At 38.1% G+C, this 24931-nt stretch overlaps 1 protein-coding gene across 6 annotated transcripts in view; it reads right to left on the reverse strand.

Moving 5' to 3' along the window:
* The window catches only part of RICTOR (RPTOR independent companion of MTOR complex 2), a 60094-nt gene extending 35895 nt beyond the window's left edge, over positions 1 to 24199 (reverse strand). For 3 of the 6 annotated variants that reach the window (XM_081943570.1, XM_081943569.1, XM_081943568.1), the window contains exons 1-8: positions 23477 to 24199; positions 23252 to 23299; positions 14736 to 14833; positions 9778 to 9842; positions 7359 to 7490; positions 5255 to 5318; positions 3419 to 3545; positions 2776 to 2945 (exon numbers count right to left, since the gene is read on the reverse strand). In XM_081943570.1, coding sequence (XP_081799696.1) covers positions 2776 to 2945; positions 3419 to 3545; positions 5255 to 5318; positions 7359 to 7490; positions 9778 to 9842; positions 14736 to 14833; positions 23252 to 23299; positions 23477 to 23525 — 753 coding nt within the window. In that variant the 5' untranslated portion in view covers positions 23526 to 24199. Of the gene's footprint in view, positions 1 to 2775; positions 2946 to 3418; positions 3546 to 5254; positions 5319 to 7358; positions 7491 to 9777; positions 9843 to 14735; positions 14834 to 20727; positions 20809 to 22798; positions 22852 to 23251; positions 23300 to 23476 lie in introns of those variants that run through there. The other 3 variants (XM_081943572.1, XM_081943571.1, XM_081943573.1) reach the window with 3 other exon arrangements.
* Between the last annotated feature and the right edge of the window lie 732 nt (positions 24200 to 24931).

The following is a 24931-nucleotide window of genomic DNA, read 5'->3' on the forward strand; positions in this document are numbered from 1 at the left end:
AACTCTACAACCTCCCCAGCCCAGGGCATTTTTAATTGTAATTTTAGTTTTTAAGGGTTAATTTCACTGGGGTTTTAACTTTTTTAAGTATTGTAACTTATTTATTTATTCTTACCTCCTCTATACGCTATATAATACCTTTGTACGTCGCCCCGAGTCCCTGTGGGGAGAGGGGGCGACTAATAAGTTATTAAGTTTATTATTATTAAGTTTGAATTTATTAGCCGCTCCCTTTCCAAGTAGGACTCGGGGCGGCGTACAATGGGGCATATAAAACACAGAAAATATATAAAACACATAGGCGTACATACAGAACATACATACAGATACACAAACACGGACTCGGAGGAGGTAAACAATTTACATCATATAGACAGTTAAAAGACCCGCATTAAAATACCCCAATTGTAAAAACCCGATATAAAATTAAGATTTAACGTTTAAAATACAATTTAAAAACAGTTAGGAGGAATAAGAATAATTACGATTGAGCCAGGCCAGATAATTGAAAGAGGTGGGTCTTCAGCTGTACACGGAAGGAGCGGAGATCGGAAGTAATCCTGATGTCACGGGGGAGGTCATTCCACAGGGCTGGGCCCACCACAGAGAAGGCTCTGCTCCTGGGTGTCGCCCCCCGGCACTGTTTGGCGGACGGCACCCGGAGAAGTCCCTCTCTGTGTGAGCGAATTGGACGTAGGGATGTGTGGGGCAGGATGCGATCCTGCATATAACTAGACCCTGTGCCATGAAGCGCTTTAAAGATCATAATCAAAACCTTGAAACGCACTCGGTAGACCACAGGAAGCCAGTGCAGCTCGCGCAGGAGAGGTGTTACAGGGGAGTACCTAGTCCTCCCCATAATCACCCGCGCGGCCGCGTTCTGGACCAACTGTAGTCTCCGAGTGCATCTCAAGGGAAGCCCCATGTAGAGAGCATTGCAGTAATCCAGGCGAGACGTCACTAGCGCATGGGTGACTGTGCGTAGGGCATCCCGGTCCAATAAGGGGCGCAATTGGCGCATCAGGCGGACCTGATGGAACGCCCCCCTTGCCACGGCTGTTACATGGTTATCCATGGACAGCCGGGCATCCAGGAGGACGCCCAAATTGCGCACCTGTTCCATGGGGGCTAGTTGGACGCCCCCGATGGCCAGAGATGGAAACACCTGGTTGAACCGGGAGGCCGGAAGCCACAGCCACTCCGTCTTGGAAGGGTTGAGTTTTAGTCGGTTGCCATCCATCCAGACCCGTACGGCCTCCAGACACCGGGACATCATTTCGACGGCCTCATTGGGGTGGTTCGGGGTGGAAATGTATAGCTGAGTATCATCAGCATACAGATGATATCCCACCCCAAAACCACGGATGATCTCGCCCAGCGGTTTCATATATGTGTTGAACAGGAGAGGCGAGAGTACCGATCCCTGTGGCACTCCACATGTGAGTGGCCTCCGGGTCGAACTCTGCTCCCCTGTCAACACACGTTGCGTCCGATCAGAGAGGTAGGAGCCAAACCACCGTAAGACGGTGCCCCTGACTCCCAGCCCCTCTAGCCGGTGCAACAGGATACCATGGTCGATGGTATCGAACGCCGCCGAGAGATCTAATAGGACCAGGATAGAGGAACAACCCCTATCTCTGGCCCTCCAGAGATCATCAACCAATGCGACCAAGGCCGTCTCTGTGTTGTGCCCGGGTCGGAAGCCGGACTGGCGCGGGTCTAGATAATCATTTTCCTCCAGGTGACGTGGGAACTGCTGTGCTACCACACTCTCTACAACCTTCGCTAAAAAAGGAAGGTTGGAGACTGGACGATAATTGACTAGGTCCGTTGGGTCCAGGGAAGGCTTCTTGAGCAGGGGCCTCACCACCGCCTCTTTCAAGGCGGCCGGTAGAGAACCCTCACCCAACGAGGCGTTCACCAGGCCCAGGAGCCAGTCGCGCGTAACCTCCCAGGATGCCAGTACAAGCCAGGAGGGACACGGGTCCAATAAACATGTGGTAGGTCGCAGACGTCCACGCAACCTGTCCAAATCCTCGATGGCAACCGAGTCAAACTCCTCCCAAGGCGGTCCCTCAAGACTCGCAACGGGCGTCTCTACTGAATCACTGAAAGGGGTCCATCCCATCCGGATTTGAGCGACTTTGTCCTGTAGATAATTCCCAAACTCCTCTGCTCTGCCCTGTAGTGGGGCTTCCCGTGGTCTCTCCAACAAGAGGGAACGGGTCACCCGAAATAGGGCAGCAGGGCGGTTATCTGCAGACGCAATAAGAGTTCAAGTAATAAATAAATAAATAATAAATATGGAAGGATCAAATTTTAATGTTAATAAATCATATTTTGTTTGTTATTCAAATCTTAAAAATCAAACCTTAAAAACTGTATGTGATATACAAACAGTCCTTGCTTAATGGCTGCCATTTTTAGCAACCAATCAAAGTTACAGCAATGTTAAAAAAAAAAACTTTACGATTAGGCCTCACACTTATGACTGTCACAGTATGCTATAGTTATGTGATTGCCATTTGCACATTCACAGTCTGCTTCCAACAAGCACAGTCAGTGGCAAAGCCAACAGTATAATCATATTATTTGATATATTCCTTAACAGCTATAGAAGTGAGATAGTAAGTTTATCTGGTCATGTGATGATTTGCTTAGTGACAGAGTGGCAGCTTAGCTGCCAATTGTGGTTGTTCAGTGAAAATTACATGTAGATAAGCAATTCAAAGTTAGAACAAATAAGCACATTAATGCAATTATATTTAAAATTACCTCTAATTCCACATCAGGTCGCACATATTGTCGGGTATTTGGATGGTTAAGAAGATGTAAAACGGTCGTTATGAGAGCTTCATTTATACGGCTTAATTGACAATCTATTACATTTTTTAAAATGGTACTTAGACCACCACGGAAAGCAACTATTTCTGGATTTTGAATCGCTGAAAGAGATTATACCATGTTAGAGTATTAAATTTTTTAAAATTTTGACAATATTTAATTAATCACATTTCCACAGACAAAAATCTTACGTTTAAATGTAATATTAAATTAGTCTTAAATTCATTTTTCAAAATTCTTCACCAATTCATACTACATTCCTTACAGAAACTTTGCGAACTCATATTTAACAAGTTTAAACTGAATGGGTCTTTTTCCTTGGTTATATTGCACATCATGTATATTGCAAAGAATGATCCAATATTAAAAAATATATAATCAGTTATTATTGAGTACAGTCACAAAATGCTTTGATACAAATTTAAATTTATTTCAAAAGACATATGGGAAGGGGATGTGATAAAAATTACACAGCTTTGAAATCTACTGTATAGATTGTCCATTCATTCCAAGAGATTGTTAATTCTCTCTTCTAAATCTCATATTTAACTGAAATACTTTTAAAAATGCTTACCTAATTCACAGATAATAGCAATACACGCTCGAACCATCCTGTCCCTCTCTTGAAGGCCATCATTTCCAACAGCTATCAAAGAATTAGTAACTGAACTGGGAAATAATGAAGCATTGACTGTAATCATCTGCAAAGAAATGTAGAAAGAAGGAAGTATTTGCTGTATACATGGCTCAATTAAGGAACAATGCAAAATATTCACTTATTCATATTAAATAGTATTTCACCTGTTTAAATGTTTTGTTTTAGTATTCTGTTCTTAATCAGCAACGTCTTAATTTTTAATTTTAGTTTTTGAAAGCAATTGTTATATTACAACCGTACAAAGAAGCAGCCCTAAGAAAGGAAACATTGCTGCTAAAGCATCTTCAAGATCTTTCTATTCATTTTACCCACAAAAATTGAATAGCAAAAACATACTCAAAATCTATTTCAAATGCTGCTGAAATGTGCCCCAATAATTTCTCCATCTGAAATATTCATACAAATAATAATATCTATGGAACAGCAAGGAGTATGAGAGCACCATACAGAACCTAGAAGTCCTGTATGCCCCATTAAAAATAGGTGATTTGGATAGAGGCCAATTTGAGTAATTTTCTGAGATGGAATTTTAAACCATGGACATGAATAAGGTAAGAAAGTAGAATGGTATATACACACATTTTGAACCAGAGTTTAGTTGCAGCTAACCATGTCCTGACTTTCAATAAGCTTTTTCCAATTTCTAAAGGGACTTTAACATTTGGTACACAATTGATCAATGTTAAGTGAACTCTCAAAAAGTGGCCCTGAATATTAGAGTCCTTGATGTATCATATTTATTCTCTAGAAACACACACACCCCAGCAGCTAAACGGAGCTAAATGATACTTAATACTTCTTTTATTTGATATTTCTCCTTCCTATCTTAAGCTTTTTCTGAAAGTACATTGACATTGATTGGAAACTACAGGAACTACATGGAGTATACTGGTACAAGGTGCAGTAGCACAAGCAGTCTTTGGGGCTCACAGAATGACCCATGTTGCACCATTGCTTCCCGAGCTTCATTGGCTGGCAGTTTGCTTCCAGGTGCATTTCCAGTGTTTTTGGTTATGGCCTTTAAAGCCCTCTATAGCATAGGTCCAGACTATTTGATGAGCCATCTCGTCCCAGTAAGGCAAGTCCACCATACTCAAGTTGGCAATAGAGGCCTGCTGAGGAGCTATCAGTCATGGAATTCCTACTGATAAGATCAGGAAAACAGCCTTCTCTGCTGTAGCTCCAGCACTCTGGAGCATCCTACCCCCCGCAGGTGAGATTTTCTCCCTATCCTTCTGCCTTCTGGGACAGAAGACATAGCTGTCAGTTGGCTGAAGAACCATGTGGGAGAATACATCACTGAAGATGGTTGCTGGACTAAGTTACTGACCCCATCTTCCTCCTGCACTTCGTCTTCCCACATCACTCATCTTTTGGATTTCATATTACTGTACTTCCACTGCTTATTTTTATTGTTTCATTCCTTTACTATTGTTATTTTTACATGTTTATCATCCTCCCCCCACTTTATTGGTGTAAGCTATAGTAGCCCAATGGTGAGACGGGTGGCAATAAATTTAACAAATAGGTCAGAACTGTGTCCATGGATGAGGTACGCAAGCAAACCGTTATATTTATGCATATATTTGTTTTGTACTTGTAATCTTGTTTATACCATGTTAACTGAATTTCGTTATCAGCATTGTTTTCTACATTAAATAATCAAGCTATTTGCAATATTATTTTATAATCATATAAAACTTGAGATGTAATTTAGTAAATAACAGTATTACATTGTGGGTTTTCACATACCTTTCTGACTAAACGAAGTGCTTGTGTTCGTTCTACTTCATTACTTTGCTGTATATCTATGCATCTAAAATTAAATACATATATATTTATGTACTTATATTTATAACTACCTATAAAACATGGTTTATTTTCTTAAAGTTTTGATGTATTCGTTCCTTATAATTGCGATTCAGACATTAAAAAAAACTAACCATATTGGTTAGTTTGGATCTAGAAATTGCCTCTCAACACACAAAGGCTTCCATCCTTCCATGGAAGTTTATCTGTAGAATACTTTTGAGGGAAAAATAATACAGGTAACAGTTTCTTATTCGTTTTGAAAATCTACTTTCAAAGATTAGCAGGGAGAAGTGGAATCTTCTAATACATGTGTAGGATACGGCACAGTGGTAGCATAGGGAAGAAAGAATCAACAAGAACTATGTTTTTCACTTTCTCTCGAAGTACACGTGGCTAAAAATGTTCAAATCAAACCAAAATTATTTTATGGAATAAAATGATGAGATTCAACTTCTAAACATTAGTGAGGTAAAATAATCCAAATAAATAATCCTTGATATCGGTTAAGCACAGGGATGTTTAAGCAATATGCCCACATGACCGCTTCACTCAGCAACCACAACCACAACCTCAGTCACTTGCAGACTTTAAACAACCATGTGAATCATTAAGTAGACAAAGAGAAAAAGTTGCCTGCCTCAGGCAGGAAAGCAGTTCCCTTCCACGTGCAGAAGAGAATTCCTGCAATGTGGCTCAGATCTATCACTTATCTATAGCTTCATAGTGCTTTACAGCCCTCTAAGCGGTTTACAGAGTCAGCATATTGCCCAAACAATTCAAGGTAGGTTTTTGCAACCTACCATAGGAATTGCCTTTTCCCTCCATATGGTAGAGAATGCCTGGGATTGGCTGGAGAATCAAAGCTCAGATCTATGGAATGCAAGCTTCATTCCTCCAGTCCAGTGAAGGAGTGCCCTCTTCCCATTCACAGAAGGAAACTCCTGCAGCGGGTTGCAAAAACAAAGATCAGATCTAAAGATCTTAGCTTTGTTTCTACAATCCAATGGATTTCCATCTATGCACTCTGCAGGGCAAAGAGGGGAGGATGAATGCTTGCCAGGAGCTTGCAACTTTCCCTGCTGACTTCCCTACTGACTTTCTGGCGAGGTCAGTAGAGAAAATTCTGAATGGCAATCACATGATTGTGGGGTGCTTGGCAACCAGTCTTAAGTGTGAACAGGTTGCGAAGCACCCAGATCTCAATCATGTGACCATGGGGAAGGAGGAGCAAAATTTTACAATGACCATAAGTGCATTACAGACCATAAGGCACCCTTTCCATCTTAAATTCAAACAGTTGTTAAACAACCAGTCATAAGTTGAGAATCACCTATATTTGCCTCAAAAGCCTCCATCATTAATTGTTCCAGGGCATTCACTTATAAATGACTGCAGCTTTATTGCTCCAAATCATAATATCAACAAGATTATATCATCAGAAGGAACAACAGATGAGTTATAAAATATACAGCAGGCTTTGTAGATGCTTTTATCAGACTAATTTGTGGCTAGTATTCTCAAATGCTTCTATATGTTAGCTTATGTGACTGAAAGCAGAATTTCTGTATATACATGAATCCTGTACAAACATTGAATATATATATATATATAAAGCAGTGGTTACCAAACCTCTTTGGCAACAGGGACCGAGGGGGGAAGAAGAGCATACTACCTAGATCCCTCACATGCACAGTTTGCAGTTTGTACTCCTATGGAAATCTAATCCCTGATGATCTGAGGTGGAGCTGAAGCGGTAATACTAGTGCAGGGGAGTGATTGCAAATACAGATGAAGATTCCCTCACTTGCTGCTCATCTCCAGCTGTACAGCCCAATTCCTAATAGGCCACAGACAAGTATCGATCCATGGCCTGCCAGGGACCCCTAACATAAAGGATGGGATCATGATTCCTGTTAGAGGAGGCTCAAGTTACACATTTAATAATACAAATGGACACCATTGATAGGTCAGATAAACAACAGACACTTATGAAAAATCCAAGCAATTCCAAATCACATTACTGTAGTATCATTTTGGTAATTACCTGGCTATTAAGTAATCCACTTTCAGTTTTAATACCTTCTGTAAAATACTGGAGTCTCTGATAAGATATCGAAGAGCTCGGAGTCCTGCTGCTCGCACCTCTTTAGCTTCATTTAATAAAGCTAACCGCAAACTGCGATGATAAATAAGTCATTCAGTCTTATAATGATCAAAGTATATCCAGTCTATATTCCCCAAACCCATTTTATGTGATTCGTCCTTCGTCTAACTATTTTTAACACTGCATTATCCAAAATGTGTTTTTTACAACATCTACAACATTAGCAGCTAATAATGTATAAATTCCTATAAATGTGATTGAAAAATTGTTAAATATTTAATGTATTATATATTTAATCAAATTAAAAACAATAATATGAATCTAGAGAGTGATACAAACTTAAAACATTTTATACTTTGCTGTAAATATTAATTATTGAACCTAAGTCAGAATTACCACAGAAAAAACATCTCTGCAACATTTAAGGAATTATGCAACCCTAAATTTGCAAAAGTTTTTAGCAATTTAACTCATCAATCCCAATTACTTAATTTTTTTCTTTTGTTAAAAAGTTCTAAAGAGCTTAAATTCTCCCAAAGCTCATCTCTATAGTTGCAAGAATACAAATAAAGGCTAATTATTCACTGTTTTCAATTGAGATACATCTCCTTGAAACACAGGGCCTAGTAACATGTGTTTTTAGATGACCTTGGGAGCCATTTCAAAAAAATTATTAAGAATTAAATTCTTTGGCTATTCTATTTTATAGCCAGTAAGGATCCATTAATTTCACACTTTAAAAGTACTAGTTGTCTGGATTCATTTGCAGTTATCAGAATGATCAAAAGTGAAAATATTTATGGGGTAAAAATCACTACAAAGCTAAATGTTTTCAACATTACACTGGTATATCATATTTTTTCCCAGAGGTTTTCAGCTTAGCACATTTAAGTTTTTGAAAGTCAGAAAAATGGCCAACTGGGTAAAAAAGCATACAGAATCATGTTTGCAACGTCTAAAAAGGACTGTGCTTTTTTCTAAGCTTATCAATCTTTAGAGTGCAGATAGTTGTTAAGTTTATGCTATCAAAGTTCTAGAGGACTTTTCAGGAACCAGATTTAAAATACGGCATTGCTGTGATTCTTAAATTAAATCTCCAGTAAACACAACGATATAATTTTAAAATTATAAAGGATAAAGTTAATATTTAGTCAAATATGTCCAATCTTGAGATCTAGATAAGGTCAATAATACCTATTCGATATCTTTAAATAAATAAAATTGGACTTATCAAATTTGTTTCTGAGTTTTAATACAGCACTATACTGTATTTAATTCTGTTAGCAGTAAAGGATAAGAAAGACATTATTGTCCGCCTTAGCTGTAAATGGAAAGAAAATGCATGTAAAATACTAAATTTCTCTAACACTTCCAAAAGAAAATACAGGTAATCCTCTCCCTCCTTCCTTCCTTCCTTCCTTCCTTCCTTCCTTCCTTCCTTCCTTCCTTCCTCCCTCCCTCCCTCCCTCAGTGATTGTTCAAAGTTACAATGGCACTGAAAAAAGTGACTTATGACCATTTTTCAGTTATGAAGCTTTGCATAGGATTGCCCCATCCCCATGATCAGATGATCAAAATTCAGATGCTTGCCAACTGATTCATATTTATGACCATTGCTGTGTCCCAAGGTCATGTGACCACTTTTTGTGACCTACTGACAAGCAAAATCAATGAGGAAGCCAGGTTCACTGAACAGCTGTATTACTAACTTAATAACTGCAATGACTCACTTAACTGTGGCAAGAAAGGTTGTAAAATGGGGCAAAGCTCGCTTAACAAACGTCTCACTTAACCACATAAATTTTGGGCTCACTTGTAGTCGTAAATCAAGGGCTACTCGTATGTCATGCTGACCACTATAACCTATTACATATGTACTGTTTTAAAAATAGATCAAGTCACAACATATTTTGTAGTATTTATCTGCTTACCCACTGTTTATAATTATTTAAATTCTTTACTATCCCAATGTGTGGCTGGTAAAAGTCCGGTTATTTTAAACAAAAACAATTTTAAAGGTTTTCTTTCAGGTCTTGAACAGTAAACAGGATATATTATATAACAGGCTTACGTTTAAGATATAAACTGGGCATAAATCCCAACTGTGGATCAGGGATAGGTGTAACAGTCAAGCTAATAATCTCTACTGCTCACAACTGTTATTGAGTCTGAAGAGGTGCTCAGTTTAAATCCACTTTAACCCATTTCCACATTTATCTCCTATCACAATTTAGAATTTCTAGTCTTTTGTTCTAATTCTGTCACAAACTAGCTTCTCTGGATAAAAACTACTTTTCTGCTATTACTTTAATCCAGAATTTCAACCATCAGATTACTATTTACAATACACAACACTTACCATATAATGATATCTTCATAAGTAAAACCTAATTTTTCTTCAGTATGACCAGCATTACAAAGAAGCTGCAAGATATAAATTTCAATACTTTCAACAACAGAATTAAAACAATTTTCAATAAGCAAGTTCAACTAATCATTTCCTCACATCTATACTACTTCCCAATTAACCAACCTGAACATTTTCCAGGATATTATTAGAAGAGAAAGAAATAGCCTGGTTGAATTATTGTCATTAATTTTTGTCAATTATTTTGAAAAATAATTTAAAAAAACAATTATTTATTGATATCTGGATTGACTGATTTTTTTTATTTTTCAGATGTACACAAGATTCTATAATTAATTTAATTATTCCAATTACCTTAAAAGACCCAGATTTTAAAAATGTATAATTTCTTAGGATTCTCTGCAAACAGCATCAATCTTGAATTTTTTTAAAAAATTAGTATCACTTGCATCTTTATCCAATTTATTTTCATTTTTTTTTGGCAAAGCTACTACCACTTTTAAAGCAAACGTCACCAATATAATTTTGTTTCATTGCCTATAAATATTTGATAACAAAAATAGTAAAAATGGTTCAACTATTTGATATCCTACTGTGGGTCATTTGTTATATTAAGGGTATACTGTATAATAAATGGTGGAAAATCTTAAAGGCACAGGTGATAGGAATATGGTACAGAAAGAAATACATAAAAGACTTTATTTTAAAAATGCTTTATTTGAAAATGTATATTAAACTAGTCTAAGCACTCTGAATATAGCTTAAAAGTTACATAGTAGTAAATAATTAATTTCTAATGCTTTTCACCATATTAAGTTTTCTTTCACTGTTACTTCAGGTTTTTAAAGCTCTTAAAAGAACTGAATAGGAACATGTAATTTGTACATAATCAATTTTCTGTATTTCTTAAAAGAGCAATAGCACTTATTTATTGCTCCCTAGTGCTATAGTGCCCTCTCCAAGTGGTTGACAGAGTAGCATATTTCCCTTAACAATCTGAGTCCTCATTTTACCGTCCTCAAAAGGATGTAAGGCTGAGTTCAGGACTGAACTGCTGGCAGTGGGCAGAGTTACTTTGCAGTACTGCATTCTAACCACTGTGCCATCGCGGAGCCTAATTCAAAAGCAGTTCTTGAATTATTTAAAACATAATATTCAGACTGCCTACATATGATCTCCACAATATCAATAAAGTCACATAATTATGGCTTGCTGAAAATGTTATTTTTAAGAACATTAAAGAACATTGGGAAGTTTAGTTGTAAGTTTCATTACATGAAGCACCACAGTTTTACATACTCAATTCATAGAATTTCTAAATTACAATATATCGGAAATTTTTGTTTCACATATTTCCTTTTTAAAACTATCATCATGTTAACCAAAGTAATATGTCCATCATCCTTCCATATTTCAAACTGTTTTAACATTTTGACAGTAGAGGGGAAATTCGGGTGAAGAATTCTCCAGTAGCTGTTTACTCATGTTCACTTGAATACTAGTAGAAAATACTATATAAAGTAGCAGATTAATAGAGTTGGAAGGGACCTTGTGGATCATCTAGTTCAACCCCCCACCCAAGCAGGAGACCCTACACCATTTCTGACAGATCTCTTCTTGAAAAGTTCCAGTGATGAAGCTCCACAACTTCTGAAGGCAAGCTGTTCCATTGATTGATTGCTCTCATTGTCAGAAAATTTCTCCTTATTTCCAGGTTGAATCTCTCCTTCAATTCCATTCATTATTCCCTGTCTTCCCTTCAGGCGCTATGGAAAATAACTTGATTCCCTCCTCTCTGTAGTAGCCTCTCAAATATTGGAACACTGCTATCATGTCTCCCCTGGTCCTTCTCTTCACTAAACTAGCCATACCCAGTTCCTGCAGCCATGAAATAGAATGCATTTGTACACTGATATGAATACAGGCACAAACAATTTCTGAACCATCTCTGCGAGTCTTGCAAAAAACAACAACAATTAAATAATAATAATAATAATAATAATTTTATTTGATTAGCCGCAACCCTCTCCCGAAGGACTCAGGGCGGCGTACAATCAAGCAGATAAAAATACACATAAGACAAACATATATACAAAAACAGAGACATATACATATGTGCATGGAGGAGGATGGACTTAAGTGAAAGACAGTTAAAAAATACAATTTAAAATCCCCTAATAAAATTACCAAATTAAAAAACCCATCAGGAGCGTTACTAAGTTATGGTCGAGCCAGGCCAGCTATTTGGAAAAGGTGGGTCTTGAGCTTGACACGGAAGGAGCGGAGGTCAGTAGTAGTCCTAATATCCGGGGGGAGGTCATTCCACAGGGCTGGGCCCGCCACAGAGAATGAATCTGTTTCTTCTTTCTTTTTATTTGAATGCTAGAACATACCCACAACTTTACTGTATTCAACACCACTAGTACTATTATGCATGTTCTCAAATTTTTCAGTCATTCACCCAGTGGCATGAGACTTTTGGTAACTAGAACAGCTCTCCCCCCCCCCCCCCCTGATTCAGATAACAGCCTTTTTTCTTGGGGTTCTGAAAAGCTGGCTTTGGTCATCTTCACAGTCTTTTTCTGCACCACACATCACTTTGGAGAAAAGATTAAACCTCTTTCCAGAAATTCCTGCTCCCATTTCAAACCTTAATTTTTACTTTAACAAATTGCAAAAAAAGAGAATAACATCAAGATTATTCCCTAATTGCTTCTTCCCTGCTACTGTTTTATCCTAACTTTCATTCTTCAATACAAAATTAGGTCATTAGCTCCATTAAGCAATGGCAACAGAAATATGCCCTGGGCCTTAAATACCATAAAATATGCCCTGGGCCTTAAATACCATAAAACTGACAAAATGCATTGACACCTGAAGTAAAAGCATAAGGGAGCAGCTCAAATAATAAACAACATAGACACTTCTCTTCCACTTTATGCATGTGCTTGTTTTTGTGAAGAAAGTTTATAAAATAAGCTTATATATAAAATAAAAGCAGGAAGAGTGTTAGTCTGAATGAACATTGACCTAGGGCTGGGATGGCGAACCTGTGGCACGCGGAGCCATTTGTAAGGGCACGCAAGGCGTTGCCCTGTCATTCATCCTCCCCAGGCTCCAGAGGCTTTATAGGAGCCTGGGGATGGCGAAAAAAGCCCCACCCCACCCCGGAGGCCCTCTGGAGGCTTCAGGAGCTTCCTTGAAGCCTCCGGAGCACAAAAAAACGGCCCTATGGGCAAACCGGAAGTTTGGGAACAGACTTCCGGTTTGCTCATAGGGTCGCTGTAAGCCCTCTGGAGGATTCAGGGACCTTCAGGGACTTCCGGTTTGCTCAGAGGGTCGTTTTGTGCCCTTCAGAGGCTTCAGGAAAGCCACCTGAAGGTCCCTGAAGCCTCCAGAGGGCCTCCGGGGGGAGGGGAGGAGGCTGTTTTCGCCCTCCCTATAAAGCCTCTGGACCCTGGGGAGGGCGAAAAAAGCATGGAAAAATGGGGGGAGCGCCCCTCATGCATGGAAAAATGGGGGTCGCACATTGCATTATGGGTGCGGCACACCCGCGTACAACCCACCTTCGCTCCCCCCCATGGCACACGAGCCAAAAAAGGTTCACCATCACTGACCTAGGGCATCAAAGCTTTGGGGGCAACAATATAGCCCCTCTTCTGAATGATTCTAAAAATGCAAAACTTCATATTGGCAGCACATGATACCAACAGTCAATGTGTCTCAGGAGTGTCATATGCCCTTCATATGCCTATGAACAAAATTTGTATAGGGAGCTACACTGGTTATCATGTGCAATTCAAAGTGCTGGTTGTTATCTGTTACATACTGTACAACTCAGAGTCTGAGTACTTTAGAAACCACTTTTGCCTGATAATATAGGAGACCAGGGGACAACTGCTGTGACAAGGCTCAATTGAAGGTAGCTTGATAATGAATTTTATTTTAAAAATGTATAATATTATGGCTACCCATCGTAAGCCACTCTGGGCACCTTATAAAAATCATTAGGCCAATAAATAATAAAAACAATAAACAAACACTCTGTGCTTGGGATACCCAACAGCAGACTCAGCTACCCTCCTGGCGAATGTTGAACAACTTGCCTCCAGAAGCTGTGAATGTTCCAACACTGGAAGTTATTAAGAAGAGATTAGAAACCATTTGTCTGAAATTGTATAGGGTTTCTTGCCTGAGCAGGGGGTTGGACTCGAAGACCTCCAAAGTCCCTTCCAACTCTGTTATTCTACTCTAATGCACCTGTGAGATCCCCCTCCTTGAAATAACTTATCCCAAAGCACAGATAGCTTGTCTCTCATAGTTTGCCAGAAGGTTGTAAACAACTGGCTTTTTGAGAACTGATCGATGTAGAACCCCTGGCAGATGAATGCTTTTTATTAATCTGTACTATCTGCAATTATGATATATTGTTATTTTATTAGTTACTACATATTGTACCTTGCCTAGAACCCTAGTCAATAGGACTAAACAAATCCTAAAAATAAGTCATTAATAGCCAACATCTCAATTTCTATCTTAAAATGTATTCATATATGGCTGAATAGATCCTCCAACATGCCTCTCTGGATCTGCAAAAGGGAGACATGTAACAGCCGCAGGCTCAGCTGACTGCTTCATGGCCCTTTCAAGGTCTTCACAAGAATGCATATATATTCAGAACATACTTCTTCTGGAAACACATCCAAAATTGTTTTGTATGCATCAAATACTGTAATATGCATATGCTTCTTCAACATGGTTCATTATCACAGCGGTCTACATATTTGTTCAAGCTCCGCAAAATTGTGGATATCCAAGTATTTTCAAACAATTTAGCAATCCCATTACTACTTAATGACATTATTATTCCATTGCTACATTTTTCTAAAACAATTATTTGATGCATTAATAAAAATAAAATTTAACGTAACAGTCACTAAATTTCTTACCTTTGTAAAATTATTCAAATGGCCAAGTTTTCTCATATTTGAAACCCCTTGCAATTTGGCCACATTTTGAAGAATCTCTCTCAAATTATCAGAGGGGTCTAGAAAAAAATATGGTATAGAGTTAGAGAAACTATATAGTTCCCAAAACAATGAAAATTGTATCCCTTAGATCAGAGTATAACTCCATAAATTATCTTAATATTTATCTTTGAGAATTCCTGCCATGCTTTGACACACAAATTTATTCTATACTGAGATTATTTTGTTATTTATTTATAAATTAGTGCCTTTTTCTGATCCAAAAGACAAAGTTCAAGCTGATTTGAAGACTGAAAAATAACCACTTTTATTTTATGTTAGACACCCTATAATAAACTGCGATGGTGCAGAACAATATTATACATTCGGCTATCATCAATCCAGTACAAATAGTTCTCAGCTTAATGATAATTGGGACAAGAATTTCCATTGTTAGATGACGTGGTTGTATGGTGAGTCAGATCCAATTTTATAAGTTTTATGGTGGTCATTAAATAAATCACTGCAGTTGTTAAGTGAATCAGCGATTGTTAAGCAAATACCCAATGGTGGTGGTGGTGGTGGGGGGGGGTTGTGCTGAAAATTGGCAAAAAAGTTAGCAAATGACAAGCCCATGACCACAGGACAGTGCAACAGGATCATAAATGAGAATTGGTTGTCAAGTGTCCAAAATGCTATGTGAGTGCAGAAGTGGTGCGATGGTTGCAAGTGTGTGAATCGATTGGCCGCTTGTTTCGATGTTGTTGAAACTTTAAACCAGGGGTATCCAACTTTGGCAACTTTTAAGACTTGTGGATTTCAACTCCCAGATTTCCTCAGCCAGCAAAGCCAAAGTTGGAGAGCCCTGTTTTAAACCACCGTTAATTGAATGGTTATTGAATTAAAGAGTATCTGTAAAAAAAAAAAAACCTACTATTTTGTTACTGCTATAATAATAAGCAAAATTAAAAAAAGTGATGGAAGAGAATCTTATAAAAATATTATTTTCTAAACAGTAAAAAAAAAGAGATTTCAAAGATTCTTTTACAAAGTGAGAATGGTGCTTCCATTAGAAAAGTTAAAAAGAATGAGAAAAAGAGAAAAAAATAGTAAGAGAAAATATTTGATAAAATTTAAAAAGCAAAAGCTACAAACAAAAGAGATTAATGAAGAGTTTACAATAGTATTGATATATCCAATATCCAATATATCCAAAATACCATTAACTATTATAATCTATTATTTTTAAGGATGCATAATAGATGGGACAAATTGTTGTCCTACAATTTAACACCATCAACAATATGGGTGTCTTTTGTTTTATCAGAATATTGCTAAAATAATTCTAGATTCAAATAATTTTGCTATAAAATTATTTATATTTTAACTGCAAATTCATAGAGTTATAAGTTAGAAAATCTTATTTCACTGGCAAAATAATAAATCAAACTACAGACAGTCCTTGTTTAGCAAGCATAACTGGGACCAGCAACTCAATCAGTAAACAACATGATTACTTAGTAAAACTGTGACCGTGTTTATGATCTTAACTTCAGCTTTCATTTGCTTTATAGACCTGCAAAGGTCAAAAATGCAAGGACTGGTTTCAAAGTTACTTCTTCATCTCTCTCATAACTGTGAGCAATCACAGTACTACACAGTAGCTAAATGATGACTACCTATGCTTTCTCAATAAGGCTCCACAAAACAGAAATTTTCTAACTTGATCAAATTAACAGCCAAAATGCAGGGGGTTTTTTTGCAGATTTTTTTTTATTTTTTCCCTTCTACAACGCATTACAGTCATTATATCAACATTTTAATGTCATCATATCTGTATATGTACTGTATATAATATTTCGCTTCTATATTTACACACCTTTATACAGTTCTATATGTATTTATATATGTTTTTGGCTTAATTAATTTTCTTGTTTTGCAGCCATTTGTACCAATTGTTCCAAATTTCATAATATTCCGACTCTTTATCTTTTAATTTCAGTGTTAATTTGTCCATCTCTGCACAATCCAAAAAATTTTGTATCACTAATTCGTCCGAGGGGGTATTATTTTGTTTCCAGCATTGGGCAAATGCTATTCTAGCTATAGTTAGCAAATGTGTTAATATGTACTTAATTTTCTTTGTATATTTTCCTTTGATTATTCCCAGCAGAATAAAATATCCTCTGGTCACAAAGCTATAAAGGCATGTATGATATATTTATTACAAGGATTGATTATGAAGAACGGTCCGAAACATTTTGAAAATTAAGTAAGTGAACTGGACTGCAGCCTCTGACGCCATTGTTCTTGTGGGAGGAGAGACTGATCCAATAGCTACTACTGGGTGGAGTGCAACAGGATTCAATTCTCCCTTCCCTGTGTTTTAACATCTATAGTAAACTGATGGAGGAGGTCATTTGACAATTTTGGATATGATTGCAGTATCCTGGGGATGTCTAATTATACACTGCTACCCCACCCTATAAGAGAGATGAGGTTGATATTATTTTATTTATTTTCATATTTAGAAACTGCCCATCTCCCTCACAGAAGGACCCTGTGTACAAACACCTGGAGCCTGTGAAGACTTGGATGAGAGACAACAGAGAAAATCTGAGCCCACGTAGGACAGAATTGCTGCTTGACAATGTAATATTTCTGGATTCATAACTTCTGCGTGAAGTCTTGTAATAGCCAGAACTTAAGTTTAGCTCTGGATAGTACAGTTGCGGCCTTTCTTGCTGCAAGGATACCTAGCTATACTAACTTATACCAGACATTTAGACTACTGCAGGGCACTTTACATGGGGCTGCCCTGAAACTGCAACTGGCTCTGAATATTTGTTTAACAAGTTTACAATTGTACAACACTTGTATGTGAATTGCATGAAACAGGAAAATATATTATATAAAAAGATTTAATAGAATAAAATAAATTAATGGATAACCCTATTCAGAAAGTCTTACCATTGTCATCCTGCACCTTCATTGAGACTAATGAAAACAGAACTTTTTTTTAAAAAAAGAGTAATTCATGTCATTAAGTGTTAAACACCAACTTAATGACACCTAATCCAGCAATCTACTCATGTCTATGTTGTGAAGAGAGATCATATTAGCTATAATGGTATCTTAAAAATAACAACCAAGGCATTACACTTGTTTTGATGCTAAAGAAAATATGTCAATGCTTGAAATGATTGCTTCATAATCCAGAAGCATTTAAGTTTATTGCATCAGGTATTCCACTTTCTATAAATTTCAGACCAAGTCACTAATACTCTATAATGGCCACTAGCTATAGTTCTTCTCAGAAACTTTAAATGGTTCAAAATGCTATATGCAAGATTACTTTAGTATTTGTCATATTCATTTTTAATTCTATATTTCTTGTTGCATCATACTTTTATTTAATATTTACTGCAAATAAACTAGACTCTGAGCCATCATTTATGTATGAAGATACACGTAGATTCATATCCCCAATCAGCCAATACATTTAACTGTTATCACAAAGAGTTCTGTGTGGTGTAGCAGTTTGAATGTTAGACTAGCAGCAGGTTTTAGTCCAAGCTCAATCATCAAAGGTAACTAGCTGGGTGTAAATCAATCACTTGCTCTCACCTTATAGGTTAATTTTAGTGAAGAAAAATAGAAGAAAGGAGATCATATATACTAACTTAAGATTCTAAAAAAACCCCAATATATAAATCTAAGAAATACATTAAAATGTATTTTATTCATTTGGCAATAGAAATCTGAGATAGAAAATAAAACTTGTATGCTGGGGCTTATTTGCTGTTTGCTCTAGCATGAGTGTAAGCAGCTTTCATCTCCTTTCTATAGCAAGAGGAGAGAGAGAGAGAGAGAGAGAGAGAGAGAGAGAGACAGAGACAGAGACAGAGAGACAGAGAGAGAGAGAATATGAAATATCAGATCACAGTGAGAAATATGAAATTACTAAGAAAGAAACTAAGTTTGAGACCAAAGCTTCTAAATACAACCCCAGGTTCTAACTTACAGTAAATCCCCTTCACTGTTTCTTAAAAATGCAGTTTTTAAAAGAATTCTGGAAGACTGTTGCCAATCAAATAAGACAGCACATGATTAAATGGATGAATAATTAGGTTTGAATTATTTGGATTTCCATTAAAATAGTCACTGTATGAAACAGAATTCCATTGGGATAGATTTTGCCTCTATGTTCATTCCTAAGTCCTTGAATTTATGTAACTCTATAGAGGCATGGGATTTATTTCCCAGATCCTGACATCGGACAGCCTCTTCATTTTCTTACTTTGTGCTTATATAAAAATTATATTGTCAGAGAAATTCCTAGACTGTGATTGTTATAAATTATATTCATAGATGTTCTGGTTTTTTTCTGCATTACAAAATGTCCTAATGGTACTTGATTAGGAATGCCACATAATATTTCTGTCACTCATCAAGTAAGTTTTAAAATTTAAAATCCATAAAGCTCTCAGTGAAATAAACAGTACATTATTTCATTATTCCTCCCCCTCCCTCCCTCCCTCCCTCCCTTATCTATCTATCTATCTATCTATCTATCTATCTATCTATCTATCTATCTATCTATCTATCTATCATCTATCTATCTATCATCTATCTATCTAACTGTCTATCATCATCTATCTATCTTTTCTTTCTTACACACGCACACACACACACACACACACACACACATAACACAAATATAAATCATTTTTGACAATGCAGAATTACTATTCTAATGTGACAGATATTCAAAAGTTTAAATTTATACACAAAAATTTTGATAATGAAATTGTGTATTCCCACACTATCCATTATTTTTCAGTCATCCAAGCATGTCACTTTATGTAACAGTCCATTTTTCTGTTATAATATCCAGGACTCTGTCCATTGACGAAAAACAAACCGAATTTACATTTTTCTTAGTTAACTAAAAATAGGCAGCTTTGAAATTACATTTGGTTTTGTGATGCTATCTAATTTAAGTGGAGAAATAATGATATTATGCATACTTTTAGCTATTTTTTCCTTGCCCCTGATTCCATCACATACAGAAACATTTCTATAATTTTCAGAGAGCTAAAAAATAATTGATCATCCAAGCAAGTTACTGCCAGCCCATTAACTGATAAATAAATTTGGATTTTTTAAGCAACTTGAGGATCTTAATGACTATTGGCTTACATTCAAGCTCGTGAGTTCTCAGTTATTGAAGCCTATTCAAAAGAATTGTAGGTGACATGCTTATTATATATAACAATGAAAAGAACCGCCCAAGACGTTTGCATGATCTTTCTCCTTTTTTTTTGGTCTTCTTTTAGGTCTTCCTTCTTAGGAAAGGAACAGACATAACATATCACCAAAGCAGCTTACTCATAACTGCTTTTAGTTATTTCAGTCATTTACATGACCACCCATCTCATAAACACAACTTTGGGCAGCTGATAAGTTAAAACCATATAACACTGATTTTTTTTAAAGGACAAGGTATTATGTCAACAAAGGAAATCAGCAGCATTTGGTTTCAATTTCTTTAATTCTGACCCCACCCACCACCCCCAACCCATGCATGGGAAAATACCTAGGTCTAAACAGCTTTCCAAAACACCCCCAAGATAAAATATAATCTACTTTGGAGTAGTATGGTTTGATAGGGCAGGCACTGTGACAAAGAAGGTAGGCTTCTTGAATTCTACAAAGCAGTACTATCTAATTCATACAACCCAGAAAATAGGATCCCACAGAATAAAGTCAAAACAGGCACCACTTCTGCATCACCTGTAAAGGTATTTAAAAGCACTACCTGTGCAATTAATACTGCTTGTTACTGTATGTGTTACTTAACCATGATATAAAATATGCAAATTATCTTTAACATTCTGCTAAACATATCTAACTTTCTTCAACCTTTCTTTCATCATTCAAACTAAAAAAAAATCAAAAGTAGAGGACATACTTAAGCACTATTATCCAAGGATCACTGAATTGAACTGCCTTCATGAACACAGATAACATGGACTATCTTACTGAAGCAAGTCTGAAGAAATAATAGAACATATTATACTATGCATTAAACACATTTGTAATAAGAAAGTAATAATAGAATAATACACAAGAAACAAAACATCCCTGTGCAATACATTTTCAGTATCCTCATAAAAGTTGTCAAAAGATCCCCAGAATCTACTTGACTTTTAAGAGACTTCAGTATATTTTTCCTTCAATAATCTACAAAATTGGCATATTAATTGGAGCTACAACTTATCAAAATGTACATCTAGACACAATCTGTGATAAATATTTTTTGAATTGTGGCATTTAAATTAAGTGAACATTTTCTCTACTGAATGTCATTGTCTAAACAATTTAGCCCCAATTTAGATTTTACAACTGCAGTATGACGCCGACCATAGTGAAGTCCAGCAATCACTGCAGTAATGTCCAAACATAGAAATCACATGCCCTGTGTGAATAAACAGTATCTTTTTACATTATTGCATTTAGTCTTCAGTAGAACCATTTAGATCTGTTGGACTAAAATTATGGATTTCATTGTGCACTTCTGAATTTATCCTGTGCTATCCTTTGTACTACATATTTTGTCAGAAGCTTATGCACTTATTCTATTTTTTTTATAAACAAGACTGCACCAAATATTCCACTCAGTTTACAAAGGATTTGCAAATCCTAATATGCAGTACGCTAGAATCTATTATTTTATGTCCCCAAAACTGTATCTAAAAGAAATGCTATTTTGCCATTTACTAGCAACTCTGCCAGCCAGAAATAGCATGATGGAAACAGAAAACACAGCCCTCTTCATCAATTTGGATTAAGAGAAGCTACAGTTTATTTATTCCAGAAACAATGTCGCTGTAAAAACAATCCTAAGACTGACTAATATATACCTTCTGAGTTTTGCTTGTATTGTAATTTGTATTATTTTAATGTAATAGATACTGCCTTAAGGAGTATGTATGTAATACTGAATATAAATATGCTAAATAACAAACAATGAAATAAGTTACACTACTGTACTGACAGTTTTGTCTAGATAGCATGCCAGTAGCATATTTTACTACAAACTGTGTATATTTTAAGTTTAAAAAGAACATATATATTCCTATAAATTATCTCTGAAAATTTTGAGGTTTTCAAAAATGTTACTATGACGATACTTCCAGCTGCCACCTTGCCTTAATATCCACGTCTAATGGTAGAAGACAGTTTTTGCCTATCTATAGAGACTGTCAGTTAGGGAAGCTTTTATAGCTTATCAACAAGCTTAGGCGCAAAGGAGGCCTATTTCCAAGTAGACTGACTCACCAAATCAATTTGCAAGCTGAGTGTAGGAGGGGAACAGAAAGCCTTCAGAAAGACCATTGAGATTTATATAGTGCTAGCATAAGCACTCAAACGCGCTTAACGGCTGCTAACAGCCATCAACAGCAAGATGAGATTAAATAATGAACCTGAAATAGGTTTAAGTAGCACAAAGAATCTAGGGTGGAGAGAACGCAATACACTACTTGCAATACACTACTTGTCAATAGCCGGGGCGTAGCTACTTGTTGTCCTCATGCTTCCCCCCTCCCACATCAAGGCTATCTCAGCAAGCAGAGTGAAGCATCCCTTGCATTTATCACCCTGCCATAAAACACCATGACTTTCACTGTTTTCAAGGTAGATTTTTTTTTAAGAGACCGGTTTGCCTTTCATCCTGTCAACCCAGCCTTCACATTCCCTCCCTTTTCAAGAGGCCCAACAAATACCAACTTATTTTAAGCAGGGTAAAAAAACCCGCCATTGCAGAACCCGGGGGTGGGAGGGGAGAGAAAGGGGGGGGGGAGGCGCACACACACACACAGAGTGTAAGAGAAAGCTTATTTCTTCAGAGCTTCCTTTTTCGTCTTGCAAACAACGCAGACCAGTAAATGGAAAGGCCGGGCCTTCCACTGAGGAACTCATTCACTCCACAAGGTCCGCTTCAGATACCGCAAACCAAGGCTGAATGAAATATTACTCACAGGGAAGTGAACCACTCCAACTAAGCTTCCTTTCAAATAAGGGAGGAGGGGGAGGAGGGAGGAGGCTTGGTTCTTCCAACCATCCCAAACAAGCCGAATTTCAAATAAGGGAGGCGGCGGTTGTGTATTGGCAACCATTCCCTCTCCGAAGGGAGCCGCTTCGAGAGACGCGCCTGCCCGGTGCTCTTTTAGGTGACCCTCCCTCTTCTCCCCGCGGAGGACTCGCCCGACCGAGCCGCCACCCTCAGACCCAGACTCCATTCACTCCCATTCTGAAAAATGGGAGCCGGCAACACAAGGGGAGGAGGAGGAGGCGTGTGTGTGTGTGTGTGTGTGTGTGTGTGTGTATGTATGTATGTATGTATGATGTATGTATGTATGTATGTATGTATGTATGTATGTATGTATGTATTATTCCCAGCCCAGCTTGGTTTCCGGCAGACCCTCCGTTACCTCGGGTGAGATCGAGGGGGACGTTCTCCTCGCCGCTGTCGTTCCGGCCTGGAAGGGGATGGGGGGGGGGGAAGGAGAGACAAGAGCAGGAGCTTCGGTTAGTGATGGAAGCCGCACCGCCGAGAAGCGGGGCTGAGGCAAGAAAGAGAGAGGACGAAGAGCTGGCAGACGCGCCGCTTCGCTTCCCTTCCCGCCCGCCACGGTCTGGGCCCAGGTTCTCCTCACCTCGGATGCGGAGGTGCCTCAGCGAGCGGGCGCGGAGACTCACCGCCATGTTTACGGTCCCGCAGTCACAACACCGGAAACCTTGCCCGATCTCGCGAGAGCGAGCCGAGGAGAGACGCCGCTTGACTTCGCCCGCCGGACGCGCTCGCCCGGCAGTCTGAGCGGAGCAGGGTGGGGCGGCGGCAGAGGCGGAGGCGCTGTTGTTGGGGGGCTCCCGGAGGGCGGAAAGGACCCGCCCGCGCTCAGCGGTGCCTCTCGAGAGGAAGCTGCATGGAAGGGCCAAGAAGGAGGGGGAAAGCAATAGCGCTGCCGCCGCCGCTCCTCCTTTAGCCAGGTGGCGGGACCCGCATCTTCTTAATTACCATTGTAGGTGGTAATTGGGTGTGCGCGATTCGAGATTTGTAGCTCGCCGTGGATAGCTTAAATTAGTGTACTTATCTACTTTCTCTGAGTGGCTTCCAGTCACTGCGAGTGCGTATGTTTTTTGTATCTGTTCATCTGTTGGAAGATCAAAGGTTTCCTGGTTCGTTCCCAGCCGGGAGTCACCACCGAAGCTTAGAAGAAAGTTTCGTGAAGACAGCCGCCTGAAAGTTATGAGCTTTATTGAAGGAAAAAGGAACGGGAAGGATGAGACGCAGCTCTGTCGTTCCCGGGTCTGCAGCACCATATACAGTTTGGTTTTTCCTTATATACAGTTTTTCCTGCCCCTGGCTATAGTGTAAATTTCAATGAGAATAAAAGTTCCTGTATTCTGGATGGTCGTTCTGATATTGATTCTCTTGTCTTTGGGTTTCGTTCGTCTGGTATCTCGCCCTTGTGTTAATCCTATCATCAAACCTGAGGAGGATGTTTTCCTGTTATTTGGGGCGCTTATACAAAGAGGTCTGTTTTATGTAGATGGTCATGGTGTTCTTGTTATCTTGTAATCATTGCTAGATTCGGGGTTTTCCCAACTCCATTATCCTTTTCCTAATCCTATTATCTTATTTCCTTTGTGACCAAGTGTAACCTCTTCCTGGCTATGTGTGTGGTTTTTTCTCTGGCTATGGTCCCTGACTATGTATTCATTAATTCGTTTCTGTTCATGCTCTCTGGGTTATTTTTGTTACCTTACTACACATCCATCAATATATCAATATCAATCTATAAGCCAAATAACACTCATCACGAAATCTCCAGAACCCTAAAGCCTACAAACTTGAAATTTGGCATGTATGTTCCTCTTGGCTTCTCGGTGCTCGCTAAGAAAGGATTTTTTGAAATGTCCATCAGATCATTAGTATTTCTTATACAGTAATTAACACGCTCTGATGCTAAGGAGTTCTACTCCCCCTCCCCACCTGAAAAGAACTCTGTTCCAACTGCCAAGTTGCATCACATTCCATTACCTCAGACATTCAACTCTTTCACTCAGGAGCGGTCTGGGGCGCTCTATAGTACTAAATGTCATACCTC

Source organism: Natrix helvetica (genome assembly GCF_964273705.1).
Source record: "Natrix helvetica genome assembly, chromosome: 2".
Lineage (NCBI taxonomy): Eukaryota > Metazoa > Chordata > Lepidosauria > Squamata > Natricidae > Natrix > Natrix helvetica.